Source organism: Ammospiza nelsoni, chromosome 8 (genome assembly GCF_027579445.1).
Source record: "Ammospiza nelsoni isolate bAmmNel1 chromosome 8, bAmmNel1.pri, whole genome shotgun sequence".
In the NCBI taxonomy this organism is placed as follows: Eukaryota; Metazoa; Chordata; class Aves; order Passeriformes; family Passerellidae; genus Ammospiza; species Ammospiza nelsoni.
Window position 1 is genome coordinate 26,485,637 of NC_080640.1, and position 26,893 is coordinate 26,512,529.

A 26,893-nucleotide genomic window follows, 5' to 3' on the forward strand; every position below is an offset into this window, starting at 1 on the left:
TCACTCCACTGCAGTACTGGAGCGAGCACAACAGCTCGGATATCTCAGGGAATGCATCATTGTCCTGAAAGGCCTTTTTTTCCCAGCTTTTTCAGGGGGCGGCTCCTCATTACATTTCTCAGCTGCCTCAGCAGGCACTGTCTGGAACTGTTCTATTTGAAACTCAAGATGTTTTTGAATGGCCACCCCGAGGACTTCTGGGTCCACAGAGGCCCCATACACTTCCCACGTCATTCCTTCATCATCCCATCTCACTTCACGAACTGGAGATTTGGGGGCCTCCAAGCCCTGCTCCAGGTTCACCTCTGGGAACACGTGTGAGTGACCTTCTGCTGCAGCTGCTGGGCTCGTTGCCACCGATTTGCATTCCATGGTTGGAAGAGTTTGTACCTCGGCATCTCTGCGCTCCAGAGCCGGTTTCAGGCCCTTGGTTATGTCATTCATAGAGGTCATAGTCCACATATCCTTAGTTGTCACTGCCATGTCTGCACCCTGCTGGCTGCTCAGAGCAACCTGGGCAGCCTTGGCTTCTGGAGGAGCTCTCTCCTGTGGAGCAGGTTGCAGTTGTTCTTCAGGAACATTACAGCACTTCAGGATTTTCTTGGCATCCAGGCCCGATTCACTCACTGAAGACACCAGCTTAGGGTATGTCAGAATGTCAGAAGCAGAAAAGGAATGGAAGTAGCCAGGTGCTGCCTGCTCTTTTCCTGTCTCACTGACAGAGCACACTAACCGTGGGATGAGCTGGATGGATGGGATGGGCAAGGAGTGGCAATAGGCTGGGATGGTGGCGTCTGCCTTCAAGGTGTCCTGCCTCAGACTGCAGGGCCCTGCTGAATTGTTGTGAACTGTCATCACCATGGGGGAGTAGGCAGTGTTTGGAATACTACCATGAGTCAGACCACCATGAATAATCCCAGGGGCTTGACTGAACGTTGTCCTGTTTGGGAAACCATTTCCAGGCATGTGGGGTCCTAGAACAGTAGCTTGAAACGTGCCAGGATCTGTGTAAACAGTGGTGTTACGTGGAATACTGCCACTGTCAAAGGTATTTGTGGGTACCTGTTGGTCCCTAGGTAGGACTGGAAGATGAGTCACAAGGTTTTGATAGTGAGATGCATTTTGATTTGTTTCTGATCCATATCTCTGAGTTTGGAAAGACATCCTAGCCTCTGGTGGACCATGCCTGCAGCCAGAAGAGCTGAGGCTGGAGTGAGTAGCACTGGTTTCTGTGTGAGTCACATGAGTCTGCTGTTTGCAGCTGCAGGTTAGGTCTGAGTGGCTTCTCTGAAGGGCAATTCCTGATTCTTCCATTTTACACATGCCTTGCTGGTGAACAAAGCAGGCTGAAGAAACATTCTCAGCAGTGCTGCTCTTCACACACATCTTAGTGTCCCCCACTCCCCAGGATGCTGAGGATTGTTCAGTGACAAGAACATGGTTTGTGTTCTTAGTTCTTCCCTCTGAATGGTCATTGGCTGACTGGTCATTTATGGTTTGGACCTCTGATCCAAGTCCCACCATCCCAGGCTGTGAGGAGGACCATTCAGGACTCTGCACACTCCTTGCATCACTCCTGTTTTCCAGGACATGGCAGATGGTGCTACTATGGCTTTTCTTCAGCTCCTGCTTGTTTTGCCTTTCCTCAAAACTCCTTGAGTGCCCAATACAGGTCAGATTTGAGGAGCTCTTGGACAGGGGGTGACTGTTGACATTCAAGAGACAGTGACAAGTAGAACTTAGTGAGTCCTGGTAGCAATGGGTGTGGAGCTGGTGGCTGTCAGATGACATGGCAAAAAACAGAGACCTGCAAGAAGTGGTGGAAAAGAAAAGGACACAATTTAAGTAGGAAATAAATGTACTGGAAACTATAATCTCTACTGACCTTCTGCTTGGGCTTCTTGCCTTCCACAATTCACAAGTACTTTCTAAAATACACAGTACTCTAGTCTAAGTGTACTCAGACCAGTCAGTTTCCATTTTTGCTTTCTCCAAAGAGTTTTTCTCTAAATTAGATTTTTTTTAAAATTCTGGTGAGGTTTTTTCCAATTCATAAAACACAAAAGGAAAAAAAAATCCTCCTTGGTTTCTATCTTTTAACAATAACTATCTCAACACTACCAAGTATCATCTCCCCTAAATCACTGGAGCCATTTTTGGGACATCCAGAGATGTCATGTAACTTAGGCAAAGACAGAAGTATTTTACAACCAGATAGCTTTTCACCACAGTGGCCATTAAGCCAATGATATTAATTGTATCATCAAAACAACAACAACAAGTTTAGCTTTTAGTCTCTTGACATCATAATTTCAGAAGTGATCCAGTCACTGATGGAGCTTTTAAACCTTGAAGCTGCAACAACCGAACAAGTTCTCCTTTTCCCCACACCTTTCCTAACAAGCTTTCTGATATTTCATGTCACAAGAAGATCACTGTTTCAGTCCACTGTTTTCCCTGAGCCCACACAAGAGTACAGTAGGTATGGACAAAGTTGTTCTGACCCCCTGTGACAGAGATGACATAAAACCCAAGGAAATGACCTCTACCAAGCCAGTGAGGGGTCACTGCCAGTGTTCCCAGAACAAACAGTGCTGGGCAGCACTCCAGCTTGTGCTCACCTCTGGCACCACAGGAGCTGGCTGCAAAGAGGGACCCAGTGAAGGGCTGGAGGTGAAATTCCCCTCTCTCTGTAAGGAGGATCTGCACTTCAGCACTGCCTCTGTTAAGGGTGCATGCTCTGGGCTCTCAGGCTGCTCACCTTTGCAAATCCACAAGTCCACGCTGGCTGTGGAAGGTGTGCACTCATGACACCAGAGGCAGGGTAAAAATGAAACAAGAAAATCTTTAGCCAAAGCCTTGCAGATATTCTGTCCTTTTTTATAGTGCACTCAGTCATTTCTATTTTTAGCAAACCCTTGTTTCTACCAGGGAGCAGTACCCTAGACATTATTAACATTTATGTTAGCAGTTCTACATCTGAGGGGAGTTGTGATTGAAGATTTTGAATCTCACCAGATTTAGAGATCCATTTTTTCTGATTGAATCAGATCTTCCACTGATTGACTACACATATTGCCTTGGTGTCACAGAGGTGTTTCAACATTTGTACAACTAAAGGTATTTTAATATTCTTATATATATCTATATCTACTCACACAAATACATATATGTCTTTTCCACAAGAACTCACTGTGTTGAACAGAAATATCCAGAGTATTTGTGCATTGCTTCCAGGCCAAGTTTGTTGTGCAGATGTAGAGTGAAAGCCAGAATTTCTCATTTTAGACAACTTTTCCTCAGATATACTCTATGCACTCTACCTCCTTAGCAGGTCTCGGACAGAAACCTGCATAATTTCCTGTGCACTGTATCACTAAAATAAAAATGAATGTGTGGAACAGGAAAGGTACATACCCATGGTGAACAAAAGCACGCTGCAAATGTCACAGGGAAGTTCACTCCTACCATCAAGGACACAGTGGCTGCAAGGGCTCACATTCAGCACCCTCAGATGTGATCCTTTTAAAGTGATATTGACAGGCTCCAAGAGTCCCATACCAGGCTCCAAGAGTCACATACCAGTGTTAACAGATAAGAACATGCCTTTTGCTCCCTCTGCCAACCAAGAGCTCTACAGCTGATCCAGGCATATATCAGAGCTTGTAATTAATTCCATTTCCATTGTAAATGTTGGCAAGCTAACAGACTGCAATTTTCCCATCACCTGAAATCCACTGGTGTTGGCTGTTTTCCATCATGAATTAAATAGAGCATGACAACATTAAAAAATATTAATATTTGCAATCACATTCTTACAAAAATTCTCATTGAGGGTTGTGTATCAGGGACTTGTGACCAGCAGCAATATCCTCTAGCACAGGGTTGCTCCAATTTGGACTGTGGACAGAAAAAAGGTGAATTCCCATTCTTCATATTTGTTACCTCTCCTGCAGTCACTTCTGCACATGAGTATAGTCTGCACAGGGTTCAAAGGAGTCAAGAGGATTAAACACCAGAGCAATAGCTGCCTACAAGGTGAAAACCTTACATTTAATCTCTTTAAAAGATAACACCTGCAAAGGCTCTCACACACACCTGGATGAAACAACACTTACTAACGGCAATCCTCAGACACAAATATTGAGACTCAGATGAAAGGAAGCCTCAAACATATCCTGTTACAAACGATACAAGGCTGTAGGAAGCTTGAAGGGCTCTCTTACAAAGTTTACAGCACTCAAATACCTACATGTACACAGAAATCAAGGCTCTCTTTGCTTTCTTTATGTAGCAATGGGCATTGCTGCAGAAGCCTCTGTAAGTGGAAGAAGTGATAACTGATTTGTCACCTCACACCCAACACATTCAGATGGATGAAAGAGACCAAACATCACTGAAAGCAACGGCCAGGGTGATGCTGGCAAGGAAACCTCCAAAGAAAACTCGGAATAAATTTATTTTTGCCCCACTGCAGGTGAAATCATGACTGAACATAGGCCAATGTGGCACATATTACACATGTACATGTAGAATATTCTAACCAGCTACTCCCAACAACATCTGAACATTGTTGCTCAGACAGAGCAGTGTTCCATGCTAGCATAATTGTAATAATTCTCCTTTGGCCTTGGGCCTTCCCAAACTCTGCATTTCACATGTGCACTGCTGGCACTGATTGCTCAGGGTGCACAAAACCCCCTGAGAAGAGGCCCAGCACTGCACACACACCTCCCAGGGTGCCAGAGCTCCCTCTGGGCCCAGGGTCCAGCCCGTGGCTTCTGAGAAAGGCTGGGAAGCAGAAGGGTCTGGATGGATGGGCCTTCCCACACCTCTGCCAGCAAGGGGTGGGTCATGTTCAGAGAATGAGGTGCCAAACCTTTCAAAAATCCAACCCAAAACATGGAACATCTTCAATGACACAGCCATGCAACTCCTTTGTATTTTGTGAATCAGCTAATCAGGAATGGATTACCCACATGAAACATGGATAGAAGAACACTGATTTTGTGGGTACACAGGCACCCAAACCAACTTATTCTGTGTGTCCTGGGCAGAGCAGAGTGCTTGGTTTAACTTTCATTTTTTAAATGTAAAAATATAACTTATAGAAAAGGAATTTTACTCAAAAGTATCTACTTTAAGTTCTGAGTCTGTCTGAAAGATTTTGTTTTAAAATTGCAAAGGAAATTCACACCTGAATACACAAATAACAAAGTATGAATTTTTGAGGCAGATACTCTGCTATGAATATATAGAAAATTGTTAGACAAGCAGAGAAAGGATTAGGATAGAAATGGAATTAACATCCACTATTTTTGGCTTAGCTTCAGATAGCTTATGAGGGGATCTAGGCTGCTTTCACTAATTCCACTGAACTACTTTAAAGCAACAAATGTGTATTTTGCTATGACTTATGATTAAAGTTTTGACCTATTTAATGCACCAGTAAATTTAGTCTCAAAATATTAAATACAATGTATGTTATCAATTGAAAGACATTCACTGTAAATTAATTATGATTCTAAAATCCTTTGGTATTTTTGTACTCCACACATGTACTTTAATTGAAATTTTGACAGCGCTCTCATCTTTTAGTTTGAAACTGTTTCCCCTTGTCCTATCTGCCCATGAAAAAGTCCTTTTCCCTCTTTTTTAAGAACCCTCATTTAGTACTTTGTTACTATAGGAAGTCAACAGTGAGGCAGTGAGAATCACCTGACATGCTGAACAACACAAGTTAGCTGCAGAATTTGGGAAGAGTCAGAGAAATGTAATACCATTTACTAGAAATATGCATGCAATGCCAGGCACTTCTCTAAATCTTGCACAGTTATTTTTTCTTTATATAACTCTGATGGTCAACCCACAAGTCAAGAAGATTTGTAATAATGACTGCAGCTGTTTCACCCATCTTCACTTGGCTGATCATACAAGAAAAAAATTTTTTTCTTAATTTTATGCTTTCAAAAACAGCATCTGACTGCAAAATAAGTCATAAAATCCAAGCCAGTTTCAGGGCTGAGAGCACTAATATGCAAATGTGGAATTTGGAAAAGCTGAACAATCTGACCCATACCACATTTTTGGATGATGATTTATTTTTGGATGCTGAGCAGGACCCTCCATGGCAGGACTAGCCCTTTCAGAGAAGACAACCTCTGAGAAGTGTTAGAGGGTTGCAAGGTCTTTATCCTGAATTTGCTCCATCATTTGCATCATTCTGGCCCTGCTGTGCAATAATCAGCTGCACAAAGCAAGCACAGAATTTCTGTAACACCAAACTCCAAGACAAACACAATTATATTTTATACAAGAAGAATAGTGTCATTTAAATTAACTTAAGGAATATACTTCAATAGAAAGCTGCTAGATACAGGTTCTTACCTTTATTTAATCTTATTATGAACACCATAAATAAATTAGAAATTAAAAATTTATAAATTTGAAATGAAGAGCAGTTTATGGCTAAAATGATGTAACTTTAATTACACCCTAAGGGCCAGCAGTCACTTAGCCATAAACACTGCTGACCCCTGCCTGGGGCACAAGAGAGCACATTGAGGAAAAGCTGCATTTCTGCCCAAACAAACAGCCAAGCTCCCTCAGGTACCAGAAGCAATTCAGTATATTCACTCTGGGTTCTCTTCAGGCCTGGTATTTTACAAGCAATGTGGCTTCCTTACTGCAATCCATGACTAAACTTCTAAGATACATGCTTCATGTGGTAAAATAACATAAAAAGGAACATCATCTAATATGATACTCATTTCTTTTAGAGCTGTACTAATTTTAAGAAACTTATACCATCAAAGTAAAAAATTAGAGTGTGCTTATGTCTAAAAATTGTCCTTGCTTGCTCACATGGAAAACTGCTTGCACAAGATAAGAAAGATCTGTTTTGCTTTAGACAAAGATTGGCATGATAGCATTATGAGATCTGATGGCCTCTCCCTAACTACTACTACTGAAGGAAATAGTTCATTAACAGTAATCACTAACATTTACACTGGGGGGGACTCAAACCACTCAAGAGGCATTGGCAAAACAGGATTAACCATGGTAAAAAGCTTAGAGATTCAAGTGTCTGGGATTAGGAGTTTTGTTGTTGCTGTTTTTAATTGTTATTTTATTTTGGTGAGGTGTAAGTGAAAGGAATAAACAGAGGAGTTACAGTAGGGGAAAAAATATCACTTGTCAGAGAACATAAAAATTTCTCTAAATTCTGTCAATACAAAAAAAACAATCTCTAAATTCTGTCAGCTAGATTAATAAAGACTCAGGTTGAGACCCCAATCACTTAACCTTTAATCCATCATCTTTCTGTAGGCTTTCCATTTCGGAATAGCATTATAAACAAACCATGTCTTGTTCAGTTTAATCTGCTAATGCCCTTTTGTAAATATTTTCTATCATCCTAAGTATTTCCAAGTATCATCCAGATCTACAGGACAGGCTGGCTTGGGCATCCAGAGATACCAAGAGACAAACACAACAGACAAGTGCACACTGCATGCAAAGGGATGGGGTTGTTTCCAGTTCTGCACTGCAAGAGGCACTGGGGACACTGGGGCCATGGCACTGGGATCATAACTTACAGGGAGGAGGGGGAGTGCACTTGGCAGGCTGGAAAACATGAGAGCAGGAGAGCTGTGCCCCTCAGTGCCCAGCACTGCCACAGCAGAGCCCTTGTGCCTGCTGCCCTCACAAGGCCACTGGTCACAGCCTCATTAGGTTCTGCTAATTACTGCTTTGGCTGCCAGGCTTTCCTGAAACACTTGTGTCTTTTGCCCACCCTGCGCTGAGCACACTGGGCAGGTATCTCTGCAGTGACTGTGACAAGACTCAGAGAGAAGAGCCCCCTTTACCCTGAGTGTTAATGAACCTCAGCTCTCTCCTTCCTGAGGCACAGCAGAGATCTCTTCCCCAAACACTGAGGGTGCCATGGGTGCCCTGGTTCTTGCCAGTGGCCTCAGCAGGAGATAACAAATGAGTTACCACATCAGAAAATGAACAGATTCTAACATTTACCCATGCATTCACCTCAGTGTGGAACAACAAGGCCACAGTGCCCACAGTTACCCCAGCAGCTTGGAAGAGCCATGCAGGAAGGTCAGCATTCTCTTTTAAGGAGCAGGGACAGCCTCAGCCCCAGCACAGCCTGAGCAGAGCTGACAACTCTGAATTCTAAAGATGAAAAAGACTAAAATGAAAGTGCCGCGAGAGAGGAGCCTGATAGGGATGAACCAAAGGAGACAACTTCAGTGACACCTTCAGTTGAATTCCCAGGAGGGACAATTCACAGGGCTGTAAATGTATTACTGGAAAATCAGAGAGAGAAGCACTCTGTCACAAGGGAGGCATGTGTTGGGACATTGTCCTGACATCACCACATGATTTAGTACTGCAACATGTGGCATCTTCTTTGCCAGCTTTTTAATTTAATCATCTATCCCAGAAACAACTTCAAAAATCTCTTGGACTTAATCTTTTTTTAGCAGAAATTTATGAGCAAAACATTACTCCCACTATATCTCCACGTGGAGATCTGCCTCAGCATACAAACTACCCTACAATATACCCAAGAGAGATATTGATTAGTCATGTTTTGATGCTCACTTTTGCTGTCTGACAGCTCACTGCTTTAAAGCTCATCTCTTCAGTTAGAAGACTTAAAACTTTAATTACAAATTAAATATGATGATGTGGTCATGTAATCAGCTGTTTTCACCAGCTGGGGCTTAAAAAAAATCAAATATAACGACAGCAGGCAACATTGACCTAGAATCATGCTTCCAGTGAATAGTGCATGCCTAAAGAAGTGGTATATTAATATAATTGTCTTTCTGGCTTAAGCAGAACAGAATTAGGCAAAATGAAACTGTTAATTCAGCTGCCAGGATTATGCTGCTAAGAATTCATGGCTACTGATATCCACTGGTACTGCAGAAGTCCTGTGACAACAAAATTTGATAGTTTCTTTAAGAATTCATCTTTAATGTAGAAAATATGCAGTGGCCTAGCCACATTTGGATTTATTTCAGAGACAGACACTAGTGAGCCTTTTCCTCTTCACAGCAGGGGATCAAATCCTATTCCTTCATGTGTTCCAGCTTGGAGGAGACAGAATTGGTCTGGAGTTGAACAACTCATGCTCTTCAGAGCTCCACTTTTGTACCCTCTCTTCAGGCCTGAGCAGACCAGCTTCAAAGCAACCCCACTGACCTGGAACTCTGCAGAAACTCATGGCCACAGCTTTGCTCAGTAAGCCGCTGCCTGTCAGAGGCCCAAGCCTGCCAATGTGTGAATCACAGCTGCCTGGGCAGCAGCATGAACTTAAAAATCATACAGAAAGCCAGAAGCATGCTTACAGCTCCTTCCAATCTCAGAGTACAGCTGGATACCAGTACAACCTGCACAAGAGGCCAGCAGTTTGCACATCCATCAAACTCCACCCAAACTGGCTAAGTGATTTATCTACTTGCAAATTCATGTGTTTTAGTAGCAAATATTCAAGTAATAATTTTTGCTGTTTTTTGAAAGCTTAGCAGTGACAGTTAGAGGGAAGGCACAAACTCATCTTATCCCCCCTGCCCTATGGACATGCCAGCTTTGATGGCACTGCACTTCTGTGTGAGGGCAGTGGGACACCTTCCTGCCAGGTGAACACACCTGTGACAGCTAAAGCTGCGTCCCAGCCCGTGTCAGAGGGTGCACAGTCTGTGTGCGTGCTCTGTGCTGCCTTCAAGGAGGCAGAAAAGCACAGAGCTGAGCCTGTCTAACATGCCCAGCCTCCCCATAAAGCTCACTGCCTTGCCTCAGTGTTGTGCCAACAGAGATAAAAGCTTTACAAAGCAGCTGCAGTGGCAGACAAAGGAAGCTCAAATCTGCCTTAAGAATTCTGAATATACAAACACAGCCAGAAGCACAGCAGCTTTTCATGTTCACATATCATCCTTAATTGAAGGATGGCAATTCCTACAGCAGCATCAAACAGCAATAATGGTGATATAAACAAAGGTCTCCAAACATCTCCATCAGGATAAAGACAATAGATTTACACAATTAGATTGAAGGATGCTTCACCAAAATAATTAAAGAAGGCTCATTATTCTTCCACATGTGATAGCTGAATCTCTTTCCTACCTAGAAAAACCTGGCTACTTACCTAGCAAAACCTAGAAATTTGCCTTATTGCTTGTTCCCCTGTTTTCCCCTGTGACTGAACACAATTCAAGGGCCACAAAATCCCCTTCAATTCTTTATTTAAATAAGAGCATTTATGAACTGTATGGAAAACCTTGGAGAAAAAAAGAATGCAAAACCACAATCCATCTACCTCTAGAAGCTGCTCAGTGGTGGCAGAGAAAAGACTGACTTTGACATTGTGGACTGATGGAAAACTGACTTCCAGAACTTAAAAACAAATTGCTCAGTAATTAGAAAGAGGAAACAATTGCTTTCTAATTCTGTCTGTGCTCACTGACATAGTGTATGACCTTCAGCAAGTCATTCCCTTTGTGACTCAGTTTACTCATCTGTGACTCACAGATTAGATGCAGAAGGCCCTGATGTAGGTATTTAAAGGCTTAATTCATGATTGCAGAACACTCTCAAATCCTAGAATAAAAGATATTAAATATAAGATGCTGAAGATAATGTATTCTGGCCCTTCTTTTGTAATATTTGGATTGGAAGAAATAAATAGTGCATCTCTACAGGAAATTCTTGTTGCACTTAGAGAAAACTCAACTTACTAGTAAAGGTCAGACACTATCTGTGCTTCAGAAGCATAAGTTTAAAGCATCTCCTGAAACTTTCCAGCACCATGAGCACAAGCAACCTCAAGGATTTCAAATACTCAAACCCAGCAGAGTTTCTCAGATTAGGTGTTGTATGTATAAACCCTCTATACAATATGCATGTTGACAACAGGTATATTGTATTTGCATGGTATGTTAAGTAGCAATGATTAATTATTATAAGCAGCTTCATTAAACTTTCTAAGCAGAGTTGTCACAACTGCAGATCATGTTGTCTTGCAGTGCTACAGGCACTTGTAGGCTTTTATTTACTAGGGTGAATTTCTCATGAACAAGAGATTCTGTGACTAATTTATGCCTTCAGTTCACACTGCAAGCTTTTATATATCCTTAGGCTGGAAAAGAGCTGGCAACCTCTATCCACGGGGCTGAGTATTGAAAATAACTAAAAAGGGGACAAGCTAATCATGTTTCATAGCAATTAAAGGTGCCATTATAGTATGCGGTAGCTTTGAAACTATTTAAACAAGGAATATGGCAAGAGGAAGTTTTCATTTCAAACTTGGTGTTTTGTCATAAAAAACATTATGTCAAAGTGCAGTTTCTGTCTCTCTGAAAAGAAACTGTCCCAATTCATCTGTGGTCAAATCAGACCCATGTGGGGGAACTATTATCTATAGTTTTCAGAGAACATGTGAAAGGGATGAAAGGGAGCACTTCCCTACTCTCTCAAGACTGAGAGAAGAAAAACATTAGAGCTTGGTTAGAAGAGAGCCCCTGCCTCCCAAGTCTTGATACCAGAGACTGCAAGGAGAAAAAACCCAAGTAACAGCCCAAAGCAGCAGAATAAAGTTTGCAAATACTTTGTCAAATCCAAGTATGTGAAGGAGTTCCTCTAGAACTAATGTTTATACCCTACTCTGTATAAACAAACAAATTTCCCCTTCTCTTGGTTAATCTCAATCATAAACCAAGCTGCAGAAGTCTCCACTTCCTTATTAACATGTAATAATGACAGAATCACAAAGTTTTCAGGTATAAATTTGAAACAAATCAAGAACCACAAGACAATTCAGTTCCTGCCATCATTCAGGTCTATGAAGATCCCACCTGTGTGCCATGGACAACTAGAGAATAACTCCTCAGGCATCTGCTGCTAACTGCTAGCAACAAGATACTGATTATAAAGAATAAAGGCTCTGCTACAGGAATACTTTGCTTTTCAAAGCAAATTCAAGACTCACACAGAACCCTAAGAAACCTGCTCTGACCTCACAGCTGTCTCTGCTTTGAACAGGAGACTGGAATAGATGAATTCACAAGGTCCCTTCAAAAATGACTTTTTTTTATTCTTTTCATAAATAGGTGCTTTTATCCATCAGTGCCAATGAATGTCATGTACCTTCTCAACCCGAGAAGCTGAAATGTGCAGTCATTTTGCATTACTGAACCACTTTTAATTGATTAGAGGAATCTGAACATTTTACTGAAACCTGAGTACCTTTTACTGAGACAGGAATGACTTTTGAGAGGAAGCACAAAGGTGATCTATAGGAAAGAGGCAGTAACTCCAAAAGTTTCTTCCCAATCCATTAGCACCTCTGTTGGTACTAAATCAACAAAATCACTCCTCCCTTTCACAGTTTAGAGGCCATTGAGAACCAAATAAAACTGCTATAACAAGATGTATGTTTTTCCTAGATGTTTCAAGAAGCACTGATCTACCCTGCTCAGTCATAAACACCGAACTTTCCCAGAAGATTCTTTAAAAAAAAAAATTCAGTTTATGAGAGCTAGGGTGGCTTTGTGCATTCATCATCTCTCCAATTTCCACAGCAGGTTTGCCTAGCTTGAGCTAGAAAGGAGTTGGATCTTTCACTTCAGCTCAGATGAACTGGTCTCTGTCAGTCTCCTGCACTGGTGACTGGGGTAAAGCTCTGCAAGTCAAATGAAGGTCTTACAACTGCTCAATCCCATTAACCTTCATTTGCACACTCAGGTGTGCCCTTGCTAAAGCTTAATTAGCAAATATTCTGCAGATGGAGAAAGACTCCTGCTCCTTTCTGTGCTTTGTATGAAATCCACACTGGGCACAGGTCAAGCCATCATTTTGCAGGAACTTCCCCACACAGGGACAAGTCAGTTTAAAGGTGAACTTTCTTTTGAAGCTTTTTTTGGTGCAGAATGATGCTTGGCTATAACTCACATGCTTAATGCCCACACACCAATCTAGGAAAGGCCTGGCTGATGTCAACTTCATTTAGTTGGCCTAACCCAATTCCCATGCTCTGAGTGCATCTACCTCAGCAGCCCCAAAGTGATTTTTTTGTGGTTCCTGTTACTAAAGATAATTTCTCAGAATTTTGACAGCTTTTCTAAATGGAAGAGGCCATCTTCTTCCCAACAATCTCCTAAGCAATCAGAGAATAGTCCTAAAGGAGAATTCTTAACATACAGATTGACTACAAGCTGCACAGCTATAGATTAATTCAATTGTGACAAGGCATCCATAGGCAATATTGCATCAAATTACCTTAACCAGAGAAAAGCTCAGCAGTATCTTTCAGTTCACTGCCTTCTCATTGTATCCCTCATGCAGATAATCCTGACCACTGTACTCCAACATTTATTTTCATTTTGCTTTTACAGAAAAGATCTCTCACACAACTGAAATACTGCCCCCAGCCCCAACAGAAAAAAAAAAATAAAAAAGGCTATTCAAAGTTTGTTTAATTTACATCTTCCAGAATCTTAATATCCCAGAGAGATACTGTGTATGCATACAGCTTTACTGTTTACACCAGTTAAAAACCTCTTATTTCTGGACAAGGAAGCTGCAAGAATTAACTAAAAGGCCAGTGCCTGCAGTTCCTATGGTGTGACCCATGGCCATGGAAATTGATTTAAGAAAAAAAAAACAACAGAGTTCAAGGCTGTCCAGGAAAGTAAAGTGCAACATCACCTGCAGCCTATGACTCCTGCTGGACTGTTGCTCTTGGGCCAAAATGGTTTGAGACTGGAAGCAATGAAATATCACACACACCTGTCAAAGATACTTGCTTAACAAAAAATATTGGTATGATAACAAAAATAAGATTTTTTTTTTCCCTGATTAATTGGAAAAAAATACTTGCACAACAAATACCATTAACGGGTATCTTTCAAGCCCCTAGCCTTGGAAAGCATCATTCCTAGGTTGCATTCTCCTGCAAAATGTGTAACAGCTTGCAATATTCAAATACAAGGGACCAGAGTGAAGCACACTCCATCCTCATCTAAAAACATGAACTCCAGAGCTAAGGAATGAGCAATTTAGTCTCTCTAACCTCCAGAAGAGTCCACTGGAGAAGAAACAGGATTTGGTTGCTGTTCTGCTCAGGAATAACCTGCCTGCAGTCAGGTGTAACAGCACCTCACTGGTACAAGCAAATACCTCTGCTCATCTGCAGTTGTTAAAAGCTACCTCCAATTTACCCTTTGTCATCGCCCTAAGAGAAAGAAAATCAAACTTTTGAAGTCCAGTGATGCTCAATAACAATTTTCCTCTGTTTTACCCTCCCTCATATATTCTTATTTTTCAAGTGCAGTTTAAATATGCATACTTTACTGTGGAAGGAAAAATGTGGACTTGACATGGTTATCTGATGGAAATATATCACATTTTGTATTATAAACTAACTCTGACACTACAAGGCCATATACAATTTACTGCTCTTGTTTAAGCAGCCCAAAATAACTGTCAGATAAACTAAATTGCAATTCCAGCTTTCCCTGGAGTACAGTTAAGATAAAATGTCTGGACAATAAAAATCAACAAAACCTAATAAGTGGAGAAGTGTTTATGGAGTAACCAAGACATGGCATGAAAACACAAAGCCCTCATCTAATCCACCCTCCTGAATGAAAACTTCTCCAAACCTAATTGTTTTGCACAGAGACTCCATGCAGAGGTCTCTAAACTCAGATCTTACTACAGCTGATGTCCTGCAAACTTTCAAATATGCACTAAAACATGCAAACAACCATCTGCAAGCTTTCATCAATCTCTTGGGGCAGGAAAACCACTGATACTTTTGTATTTTGTATGAGATTATTACTTAGAAACATGAGTCAATGGAAGAGAGGCAGATTTTGAACTATATAAGGTCCATCTCACTTATGTCTGAGATCAACATCTTGCAAAATCTATTTATCTTTTCTTTCCCATCACCTTTCATGCTTAGAGTTCTCTAAATGGAAATAACTGCTTGCTCCCCCCTCCCTTTTCCCTCTTCCCCTAAAATCCAGGAGTGCATCAGCACAGACTCTTGCTTTTAATCACAACATATACAGAAAACAGTCTTCTACTTCTAAGGATTCCGATATAAAATATTAATCTACTGACAATAAAAAGCCAAAGCAAATCAAATTTGTGACTTAGGGAAAAACATATTTTGATTTAAGAGAAAAATTTCACTTGCCATTTTAAATAGCAATTGACCATTTATCTAGGAAGGTAAAGTGCAAAACAAAGCTGAGCTGCAGAAAGCACTGAAATATTCCTCAGATTTTTCTAGTGTTGGATACTCCTAGGAATTTAAAAAACACATGGTACACATGGTGGAAAGCAGTAAGGTAGATGATTCTCTGGCACATTAGTACTAAAAGGCAGAAATTTAAAGCAATAAAATTTACACTTTTCTCTTATTTTTAGTATTCAAACACTAACATGCACACAAGAGATAATCAAAAAGCATCTTCATAAAGTCACAGATGTGCAGAGGAATAAGATGAACAAGCTTATGAGGTTTTTCTCCCCCAAAGAAACAGTGATATGTATAGTCTGGAAATAATTACAAGACAAACACATACACATGAAAGTGAAAGACATCAGCACAAAAAACCCACCTTCTACAGAACTACATTAAATTCAATTAAAGCTGAGAGTCATAGTCCCCATCATTTCAGAAAAAGCTACCATTTCCTGGGATTTTCCGTGCAGCTATCAACCCCCTGCTGCCAAGACAGCACTTACAGAAGCCTGGCTCTGGCTCTGTGCAGCTCCTCTCCCTTCCCTTCCCCTCATCTGCTTTGTTGCTCTCCTGGCAAAGCGGAGAGGGCTCGGTGTCCTCACAGGAGACAGAAAACTGCTGTGGTCCTTACCTTCCCCCCACTCAGAGACTGCACATCCAGCTCCCCTGCACAAGTTACTTGGAGGGCATTTAAAAACAAATGCTCAGAAATCTGAGGAGAACAAAAGCCCAAGGAGTTCAGATTTCGTCTCCTTGATCCGCCTGATGCTGTTGACACTAAGGTGAGCATATGAGAAGGGAAGGAGGTGGGATTGTCAGAGAGCATCCAAGGCAGGAGATTGGGAGATGGGGTTCCCTCTGCCTCGACGTGGCTCCCCCCTTGGCTGGAGAGGAAATAAAATGGAGCCTAGGAGGGAGGGAGGGAGAGAGATAATCCTGCAGCTTCATCTGATTAGAGAAACTGGGCCTGTGCAGAGCTGGCAATGCCGCCGGGGAAGCACGGGGAGGGGAGGCACACAGGGGCAGGAAGAGGAGGAGCAGAGGGGGAGGAATAAAATTGTAAGGGTTAAAGGAAAATTTTAAAAGGTATACAAAGGAGCTAACTCCTGGGCCAAGGCATCCTGGTATGGGTTCAATATCAACCTTCATATAAAGGTGAAATCACCAGTAGGAAGCACCCATTGCTTCTGATAATGTGGAACAATTAGGAAGAAAACAAGCCCAGAATGCATCCATCCTCTGGGCACAGACTGGGAACAAGGATGCACCCATGGACTGCAAAGAGTGAGATTGATTGTGCTGAGCAGGGAGAAATGGAAAGAGCAGTACCCTACAGATAATTATCTAGATTGTGCCAAACAAGACACAATTTAGAAACCATTTTCTACTGCAAGCCATTTTCCAGAACCTGTTTCCATTTACTTATACACATCTTAGTTGAACCAAAGTGACTTCCAAGGAGCTTGTGCCAACACACACATCGAGGAGCTCGCAGCTGAGGCTGCCCTCCCACAAGGCTCTCGCTTGTGCCATCCCCTCTCCCACAGCTGGCACAGCCATTTCTGGGCTCACAGGTGCCCACAGAGCGTGGCCATCCCCACCCCTGCAGTGCTGCAGCCCTCAGGGGATCCCAGCCTGCCCTCCATGCAGCACTGTGTCCTCACCCTCAGCCTGACACAGGCAGGGTCCTGGGGGTGCTGCCTTTGAGTATCCCCCACCCCATCCTCACCCAACAGGAATGTCCTGCCTTGAGGAGACAGGCACACAGCCCCCAAGCTGCCAGCTGTGACCTGTGGTGCACCAGGGAACATCAAGGACAGATGTGACCAGAGGAGTCTCGTCCCCAACCACAGTGGCCCATTCTTGTATAGAATTTCCTCTTTTGCTCACCTTTATGAGGGGCTACACTCAGTCCTTCCCCAAAGATCACTCCAAGTTTCCACATTGTGAGCTGCTTTTATTCCTTTCTGGCATATTCCCTCCATTTAGAACTTGACACAAGGGAGGGTGGTTGGATCTCTAATAGAACAAAGAGAAGGATGCCAAAACATCAGAAGAGAACCCTTTCAAGTCCTCTTTCTTTTTGTTCAGGAAGCAGTTAAAAATTTCTGTAAACCACTTCCAGCAGTTTTCAGTTTGCTCCTAAGCCTTTATCAATACCCTCCTATCAGGCCTAGCTCAGCTGAGACAGGGGGATCAACGCCCCTCCCCAGTGCTTTTAGGAATGTTCAGTTGCTCCCTGAGACTTCAGAATGGGCTCAAACCCAGTAATTTCCTGTGTGCCGCCAGGCTTTGTTCCCAAGATGCACATCCCACAGAGTCACTGAGCAATCCCACCCTTGGGCTGCAGGTCAGCAAGCATTTGGGGGGTTGAGAGCCATGCACGGGTCAGCAGCAGCTTTCTGGCTGCATTATTGTACCTGCCATGTGTCACAGCACTGAAGCAGAGCAGGCACTTGCAGCTCTTGTGCTGACCTTGACATTCTTCCTGCCAGGCTGGAAACAGAAGTTCCTTGAACCTGCTCCTTCTAGCACCTCCTCACAGCATTCCTGCTGGCCCAGGATCATGGCCAGTGACTCTTACCATCCCATGGTGTGGGACTGCAGTGGTGCTGCAGGGAGAGGGCAGCTCTACATCTTCCTCTTTTATTCCAGCAAAAGACCTTTGGCTGACATGGTGAGACACACCTCTGGCACCTGTAGCTACTCCAGCATTCTTCCAGTGCCAGTGGCCAGCCATGGAACAACTCAGTACGACCCTTCCACTCCAAGGCATCTTCCAAACGAGTGCCAGGTTGCCCAAATGACATCCCAAGAACATAGAAAAGATAAAATGAGAGGACAGTACAGCACTTAGCTTTTCCCCTAAACCCTTTACAGAATGGATTTGCAGGGCTTTCTTGTCCCAGATCTTCTCTGTCCAGCAAGGTTGACTACTTTCATTGAAAGCATCAAAATGTGCTTACTGGAAGATATTGGTGACCAACTTTTACTTCAACAGGTCACAAATCTGAGCATCCACAATGCAATTGGCATACAGCTTTCTCATTCTACATTTGATGAGAAAAGGTGTAAAACTGCCTCAAATTCAGATCTGGAGAATTCATTCTTGTATCTTTCTTTAAGAAAGTTGATAGTTAAAGGAACCTGAGAAAACAGTAGCCTACAGATCCATTGGGCAAAATCCAGACAATGCTGAAGAATTTCTTTTGAGGAGAAGGATAGCATTATTTTTCAAGAGAACAATTTCAGAACAGTTCTGCCACTGTGGCTCAGCCTGACTAGCATTCATGTTTTCCTGAGAACTCCACCCAGGGCTTAGATATGTATAATTTGAGAATATGTATAATTTAATGAAATTAAAGTCCTATGCCCAGCCATGGAAGAAAGCTTTCAAAATTACTGTTTACTGATTTGGGTGTTTGAGGGTCATATGAAAGCAAGCCACCAGCCCCCTGACTTTGAGTCACCTGGTGTGAGGAGAGGCAGTGAGCTCTGCTTGCCTGCTGAAGGGCACCACCTAGGCAGAGCTTTGGACCTGCAGGCCAGCTTTTGTCACTCTCCGTCCAGGCAACCAGGGCTTCTACATTCAAGAGAGGAGAAGTCCAGTCCTAACCCAAAAGCCCTTTATCTAACCTAAAATCCACTGGCACTTTGGCCATCTACTCCTCTTCAGAAGAGGAAATGGGGTAGGAAAACCATGCTGATTGCTTGGTGTCTCCTAAAACCAGGTACTGAAGCCCTTTTCTCACTCCTTCCCATTTATAACCCACAGTATTTTCCTGCACTGCCTGGTCTGCTGTCATTTAGAGCAACTTTGTCCTGCCAGGTGTGTGACCTGAACCCACCCAGACTGTGCCTTCTGAACTCCTCCATCAGCCCTGACCCTGCCCAGCTCTGCTGCTCTTTGTGGGGCAGGTTGGAGTGCCCACAAACACTGAAATTTGTTTACATCTCTGTCTGGAGGCTCTGCATGGAAACCCTGCAAGGCTGATATTTGTTGTCTGTTGATTCACAGCCACTTAAGCCAGTGAAACTGCACCTTCCACCAGGCAGATTTTATCTTAATGCATTTCTGGGATATATTCTAGTCTTCAACAATAAGGCAGCCCTCCAGGAACAATATGCTGTCTTGTGGGTAACACTGCTCATTTGCCTGAATGTCATCTGCCACAGCCAATTTGGATCAGGTTTTGGATTTCTCCATTGTAAAGTATTTTTGAGTGTTTCTGAAGAATAACAGCCCCTTAGCACAGTCTGGGAGAGCCTTCAAGACAATAACTAATGCACCATGGGCAAATTTAACTTTTTCTATGCCTATAACCAGTCAGAAGCTCGCCATTCTGTATACTACTTTTCCCTTATTGAAATTGGCATTCTGTATGCAGTGCTAGTTTTCAGTTTTTGCTTATATTGAGACACCCAAAATAATTCCAGTCAGGTGTAGGAGCTAGCATATAGCAAGTGTTCCCACACACACTCAAGGCAACTGAAATGCACTGAGATTGTTTAAAAACATGAAACTGAGCATCACCTTCCATTTGACATAAGCAGCAGGGTTATTTCTAACAGAGTTCTATAAAGAAAGCAATTCTGTCAGGTAAGTGATATCACATTAACTTCAAACTTTCCAGCACACCCCAATTAATCACCACAAACATCATTCCACGAGGCTATGTGCCACATTTCTAACATATCTGTCAACCTAATTTGTTTATAAACACTCTATATAGAGTTTTGGGTGTAAATATAAACAATATATAGAGTGTTTCTGTCCAGCAAGCATCATGACAAGTTCTGCTTCTTGTATCTAGGAGAAGACAACTGCTGGTTAGACATCCCAATTATAGCAGGCACGGTCTCTGAATAAGCCTCTATTCTGCAATTTTATTTTTCTCTGAAAAGGAAGATGATTTGTGTGGGTTTATCTCATAAAGTCTCCATGAAAACTGCCAGGTCACCTACATTTATCTTCATTGGGAATAATGCTGTAACACTACTGACATGACTTTTTTCAAGGAGCAACATAGATGCACTTCTCTTCTTTGAAGAATTAATCTTTTTGAAAGCTGTCAGAATTTTTAGACCTGTGTTAGCTGGTGGTTTTGAGCTCTGTCATCTCCTTTCTTTTTCATCTTGGATATAAGAGCAGCTTTCTCAACAAAGCAGGCCAGTTATCTTGCCTTTATTTTACCTTGGCAGTTAGTGAGGCAGCCCACTGATAACAAACAATGTACGTCAAAGACTTAGCAAATCTCTACAAAGCACTATTTTTAGTTTGGTTATCAAACAAATAGAACAGTAGCTTATGGAGAATGAAAACAAGCTCCCTTTTCAAAGCATATTTTGCAATAAGCCAAAGAAGATATTGCACAAAACCTTACATCTCCTCTTAAATCAGGGGACTATCACATGGACACTCTGCTGCTCTGCTTCTCCCAGCTGTCATTTCCTCCTATGCACAGCCACTGGAATGTCTTCCCTACACTTCTTTAATATCCATTAGCAGAAAGCAATAAATAATTGCACCAAAAAAACAACCCTTCAAGCCAGTTTTGGGGTAGCTTTAAGCTGCCTTTCATGCAATAAGGGCTTTGGCCTTTTGATAATTTAATCACATCTCTTCACCCTGCATTTGATTGCTAGTCTTCCATCTGTTCTGTACTCTCAACTGAAAAGGAGGGAAGCCAGGACCACATAAGCAGGCAGGGCTTCCAGGGCTTGCTTCCAGAAAAAAATCCCACTACAGAACACCACACTTTGAGAAGTCACCACCAATTCTCTCCTTATGTCACTTGCCCACCAGAACACTCTTGCAAGTTTGAATCCAACTATTTTTTGCAAAACTACATTCATGTAAATACTAAAGTGTCCTTGGTTTACTTCTGCAAATAGTGTCATTAAAAAAAATTACTTGGTCTTTGAGCAACAAAGCATGAAAGTCTGTTCTAGATGTTAACTGGTGCCCAGGGCTGAGGGCTATGAACAAAGCCTGCTGTGCAGAGAGTTTACTTTACTCAGTGGGAGTTAACAAATAAAGACTTCAACTCTGATGCCTCAATTCCCACATGTAAAATGATGAAATGGGATCAGCAAGAAGCTGGAGAAAGTGCAAATGAAAACACTACACAAGAGGAAAGTTCTGCAGCCTGGGAGCATAATTTGCCCTCGTGCACTTTGAAAAAACACAGCACTGCAGCTCCAAGAAAGGCTTTGTTTGCACACGTGACCTGCAATATTCCCAAACAACTCTGACCACAGCCATCCTAATGTCTCATGGCCTGTGAATCAGCTCCAGTCCACTCAGAATTCCTGATCCAGACTCCCTTTCCCTGGACAACAGGCCTGGGTAACATATCCATCCTCATTTCTTCCCCAAGCAGCAGGAGTTGCTTATCCTGGTCTCCCTGACTTCATCCAGGATATTCTCAGGAGAGAATATCATGGAAGGAAGAGGGACTTAGGAAAGTTGGGGGGAAATTTGAAGAGGGTCTGGATCTGGGGCTTCCCGTAGAGAACCAGTCACCTAAGAGGCACAATGATCCTTGGTTAAATGAAACTGAATTATTGTACAACCAATACACCAGAGTGACATCCCAAATTAGAGAGGAGCTGAGAGCAACCCCACTATATATTAAATAAGGCTTGCTGCGCTAAGCCCTAGATTTCAGAGCAGCCCCACAGCAAGAGAACAATGCTATTTCAAATGTATCCAGTGTCAGAGGCACTCCAGCAATTTGGAGTGTAAGCCCCAGGCTAGCTCTGCCTGCAATAATCTGCAGGCTTGACTCTGTGACAGATTGAAATGCAGTAATAGTGTTTATGCAACTAATTCTTGTTCTAATCTATTAGTTTATGTAACCTTTGCTCATGGACATACTGACTCATAGGTCTCAGGAATCTAAAGAAAATCTCCTTTAACTCTCTCCCATCCTTCAACCCATGTTGCCCAATAAACAGGTTGTCAGAGATCTTGTTCATTCTCTTTGAGGAAAAATTATGTAGGCAATAGGAAAAAAGGTATCAGTTAAATTTCTCAAAACCTGTGTACTTCTCCATGCATACCAATGAAGTCATGTAATAAGCTCACCTGTGATGTGCAGGTGTCCTTCAGGTTAGCATTTCCAGCCACAGCATGTACCATTTGAGCTGGGAAAGGCACAGCAATTGTTTGCTTAGCTCCTACAGAGAAAAATTACTACTTTCTAGCATTTAGACTTTTTTTTTCCTAAGTAAAACAAGGCAACAATATCTGTGTCAGTGACACTTATTCTTCCTAGCTTGAAAGATTTATTTTCATCCTTCTCATATTTCTTGTATTTCCTAGAACATTCTCACATCTATTTTAAGTGAAGAGCTGACCACAGGAACAGTGTGCAGAATTCCTTCTGCAGCAGTCACAACTCTAGTGATTACCACACAAAACATGCCCACATCAGCTTATTTTATCCCTTTCTGCCTAGGCTCTAATACAGATTTTTGAAAGGACTGGAGTCAGATCAACCCTTTTTGAGTTTTTTGAGTTGTGAGGTTTTTATGTTTGGTTGGTTGTTGTTTTGAGTTTTTTGAGTTGTGAGGTTTTTATGTTTGGTTGGTTGTTGTTTTGGTTTTTTTTGGGGGGGGGATTGTTTTGTTTTGGTTTTTGGTTTGTTTTTTGTTGTTGTTGTTTTGCCTAGGGGTATTTTTAGTTCTTTTTTTTTTGCCTAGGGTTTTTGGGTTTTTTGTTGCCACTGGAATAGTTCACACAGCTGCTGCACTGTTGCTCTCATGATACCTGTCAAGTACCCTACACCTGATTTAATTTCTAACCCTTTGTATCGAGGATTTCTACACAGACCAAACCTGATTGACATCAACTGGAATCAAAAATATTTGGAGCCAAACCCTATGGCGTTGGGTGTATTTAGGAGACATCATCATGTATTTTTGATGCATGCTGGACACTACCAGTACTAGATAAATGCTCTGTAAATGGACCAGGCATTCCTCGTTACTCTTCACAAAAGCAGTGTAAGAATGGGCAGAGCGGCTCTTTCTAGTAAATTCCTTTGCAGGTGGGATGGTGGCCCAGCGGGTTCCTGTCACACTGAAGCGTTTGCTCAGGCAGAGCCAGGAGCTGGGTCCCAGGGAGGTTCCAGCACTGCCCTGTGGGACCCTTGCCAAGGAAACCCAGCAGGGACAGTCCCAGGTCGGCGCCCGCTGGCCCCCTCCTGGCCACCGCGCAAGGACAAAGGCATCGCCCACCCACGTCAAAGAACCACTGCATTATATGGAAGGTTTACTCTTTTTTGCCTACAATCAGCATTTCAATTTTTTATTCTTACATCTTTGACCCTCAAGATCTCCCTGCAGTCTTTCCCAGGATTTTGAGCAACCCTTAATTCTTTTTAAACATGAAAATGTATGGGATGACAACTATAAATCTGTTGCTGCTATACAGACAGCAGTTTTATGTGCACTACAGAAACACCTTTAAATTAGAGCACACAGATCTACAGCTTTCAGTATCTGATTCCAGATGTAAATGCTTCCAAAAAGAAACATCACCTTTTGCTCTCAGTTAAAAGTTTGCATCCCCTAAGGCTGTACCAGCTAGGGCTGTATTACACAAGCTGTGATTGCTATGCCACATACACGATTTTGCGCTTCCCTGCAAATCTTAAGATGGATTAGTGTCTACAGATTCACCTGCCTGCTCAGCAATCCCTCCCCATTTGTCTAATTCACATTATGTCTGGCTTAAATTCATTATCCCTCACTCAGAGAATGAGGCTTAGGAAAAACAGTCTAAAATAAACACCAGTCTTGCCTTAGAGCAACTTCTGTTGTTCACTACAGCTGTGTGAACAGCTCATTTTTCATGTGTACACATACAATCTTGCAAGGTCCTGCCAAAGTTTTGGAGTTTAGATTACTCTTATCAAGGCTGGGAAGTGTACAAAACTGGAACAAAAAGTCAGATATTGCCCCCAAAAATCTTTAAAACCACGCAAGCCAGAGCTACACAAGTAGTTTTCTCTGTGGAAGTGTCTACTTGTGCATATTATCTCTGAACTTGGAGTTTATTAACAAAGTAATTTTTAAAGGAACATTTTGTATTCATATTTTCTTAAAACATCAACAGCCAGCTAACTTTCTTAATGCAATTTACATTACAAAAAAACCCTTGCAATCATAAGAACACATTCTAGTAAAAGCAAACCTGAAACTCCTATTAGAAAACACAGAAAAGTCATTAGAAAGGAATTAAAGTTCATATTTTTCCATTTTGCTTCATACATTTAAAACAAAGTCACCTTTAAAGAACTTTTGCTTTGCTCTATTATTTGCACCAAAGCCCAGCTTTGGACAGGAGGTGGTGCTATAGTCTGTGTAAATTTTCTTATTAGGCAACACCAACAGCTAAAGCTTACTAAAAGGAAAAGGTAAAAAAAAGAGAAACATTCTAAATCCTGTAGAAGTGCTGGCATGCAGACTTTACCTACAGATGCTTTCATATCAGTAGGTATTCTGTAACAGTGCTAGAAAGTTTTGTAAGAAGGCACTAAAATATTTGTGTCTGTCAAGGCAAGGATTTCAAATACCTAGCAAAGCAAGATTATCAAAGCATGGGAAAAAAACCTGTCACACACAGCTCTGGGAAAGCTGTAACAGTTTTTATGTGGCCAAGGCTCTGCTGAGCTCTGGGCCATGAGGAAACTGATGGAACCGTGGAAGATTTTTGCAGCTCCACTGAGAGCATTCTGCCTGCCTCTCCCTGAAGAATGCCAAGGTTAGCTGCAGGGTCAGATTTACTGGGCCAAGATGAAATGCCCAAGCAGGAATCCAAACCCTATGCCTAGGTTAATGCTCTTTCCCCCTCTCTCCTTTTGCTGTCTTTCCTCATGCCCATCTAGAAGTAGCAAACATGGCATCTTCTGAAGATTTTTTTCTTGCTGTCCATGTTGCCCTGTCTCTATGCCCATTTTCCACCTGTAACTTTACTGGGAGAGCTGTTCTGGATTGCAGTCTGCTTGACAGTGACTACCATCAGCAGCCAAGCTGAGAGAAAACAATTGTGGAAGACTGGTTCCCTTCTGGCTGCATTTCCTCTCCCATTCTCATCTTTTCTTTGGAAAGGAAGCTAACAAATGACTCCCAGAATGGATCCAAGGGGGATTTTCTAAGAGAGTAGATCTTTCTTTCACATATTCCTTTCTGAAACTATAAATTATCCATAGCCTGCTAATGCCAAGAACTAGGTGTCAGACCAAGGCCAACAGCAGATTGTGGGAGAAATTCTTATCTTAGTTACACAAGTCTAGATCTGGAGGAACTCCAGTTATTAAACAATCTATAAAATTAGGATAACAATAAGTATTATTTCAAAAAGGTTTGTGATGGCTAACTAGCAGTAATTAATGCTGGTATAGAAACCAGCCAATGGTTGCCTGGAAATGAAAGGCACTATAGAAATTCTAAGTACTCATTATTTCTGCCATTTGCAATTATACTTTTCAATGTAATCTATTTGTTGTAGTCAGGGTGCCCATCAATACTCCCTGCAGATCTCAATCTATTGTTCCTGAATAATTCACTGGTCTCAATAACATTAGATCACATTTAATTGGGGAAAAAAAAAAGTTTACCTCTTTCTAGATGCAATTACAGATGAAGGTACCACTAACATGAAAGTCAAAATTCCCAAACACAAGGGAGTGGAAGTGAAGGCAGAAGAACTTGAACATATTTCACTTGACATGGATGGACTTGAAGATCATTCTATGGCTGCAAAATGGGATTAAAAAAAATAAATTAAAACCCTTTTATTGAATAGGATCTGTTGAAGCTTTAAGGTTATTAATAAATAATAGTAGGAGTTAGACTTCAGTGTAAAATTATGCTACAATTACTTACCTTTCTAAAGACCTGTTGATGCTTGTGATCCTACAGCTATATCTTCCTTAAATACTTCTCTGTCCTTTATCAAGTGATGCTCCTATACACAGCTTTAAGTAATTACATGCAATCAAATTAATTGTAAATCAGAAGTGGATAAAAAGGTTTATATGTCAAGTAAATTCCGATTTTTTTCAAAGACATCCAACTTAAAAAATACATATATTGAATTTCATCCAGTCTAGTGGGAATTACATGAATACATGATAAATTATTTGCTGTTACTTAGATAGGTGTCAAATGAGCACTGTGACATCCCTGTTTTTAAGGTAAGACACTTTGGAACATTGTTTTGTGACAGATTTTTTAAGTAGTCTTTTAAAGCTCAAGGTTTGACACCTAAAAATGTGTTACAAAATATGCACCAGAAATATTGAATATTTGTAGTACAATATCTAAGTCCACAAAACAGGAAACTCTTAGCTGTTCAGGGATTTAGGCTAAGAAGGAGGCTGCACTCAGAGATAAAGGAGGGAATAGTTGTGTTTCATGTCCTGTATTTATTCTGATTGCCAGCTGTGGCAAGAACTCAGCACAGAAAGACTGAAACAGGGAACTTCACGGTGGAGCAGAAAATCAAAATGAAAGCTCCCTGCTCATCAGCTTTGCCATTACCTCCTGGCACAGGAACTTGGGCAGGGTAGGATCTGCCCCTCCAGGACATGCTGTCCCATCCAGGGC

The 26,893-nt window shown here is 41.9% G+C and overlaps 1 protein-coding gene across 1 annotated transcript; it reads right to left on the reverse strand.

Moving 5' to 3' along the window:
* On the reverse strand, positions 1-26,886 carry GPRIN2 (G protein regulated inducer of neurite outgrowth 2). The gene is made up of 2 exons (XM_059477376.1): positions 26,828-26,886; positions 1-1,807 (listed from the first exon to the last, which is right to left on the reverse strand). Exons 1-2 carry the CDS (start codon positions 26,884-26,886, stop codon positions 1-3), a joined length of 1,866 nt encoding a protein of 621 aa, XP_059333359.1.
* Between the last annotated feature and the right edge of the window lie 7 nt (positions 26,887-26,893).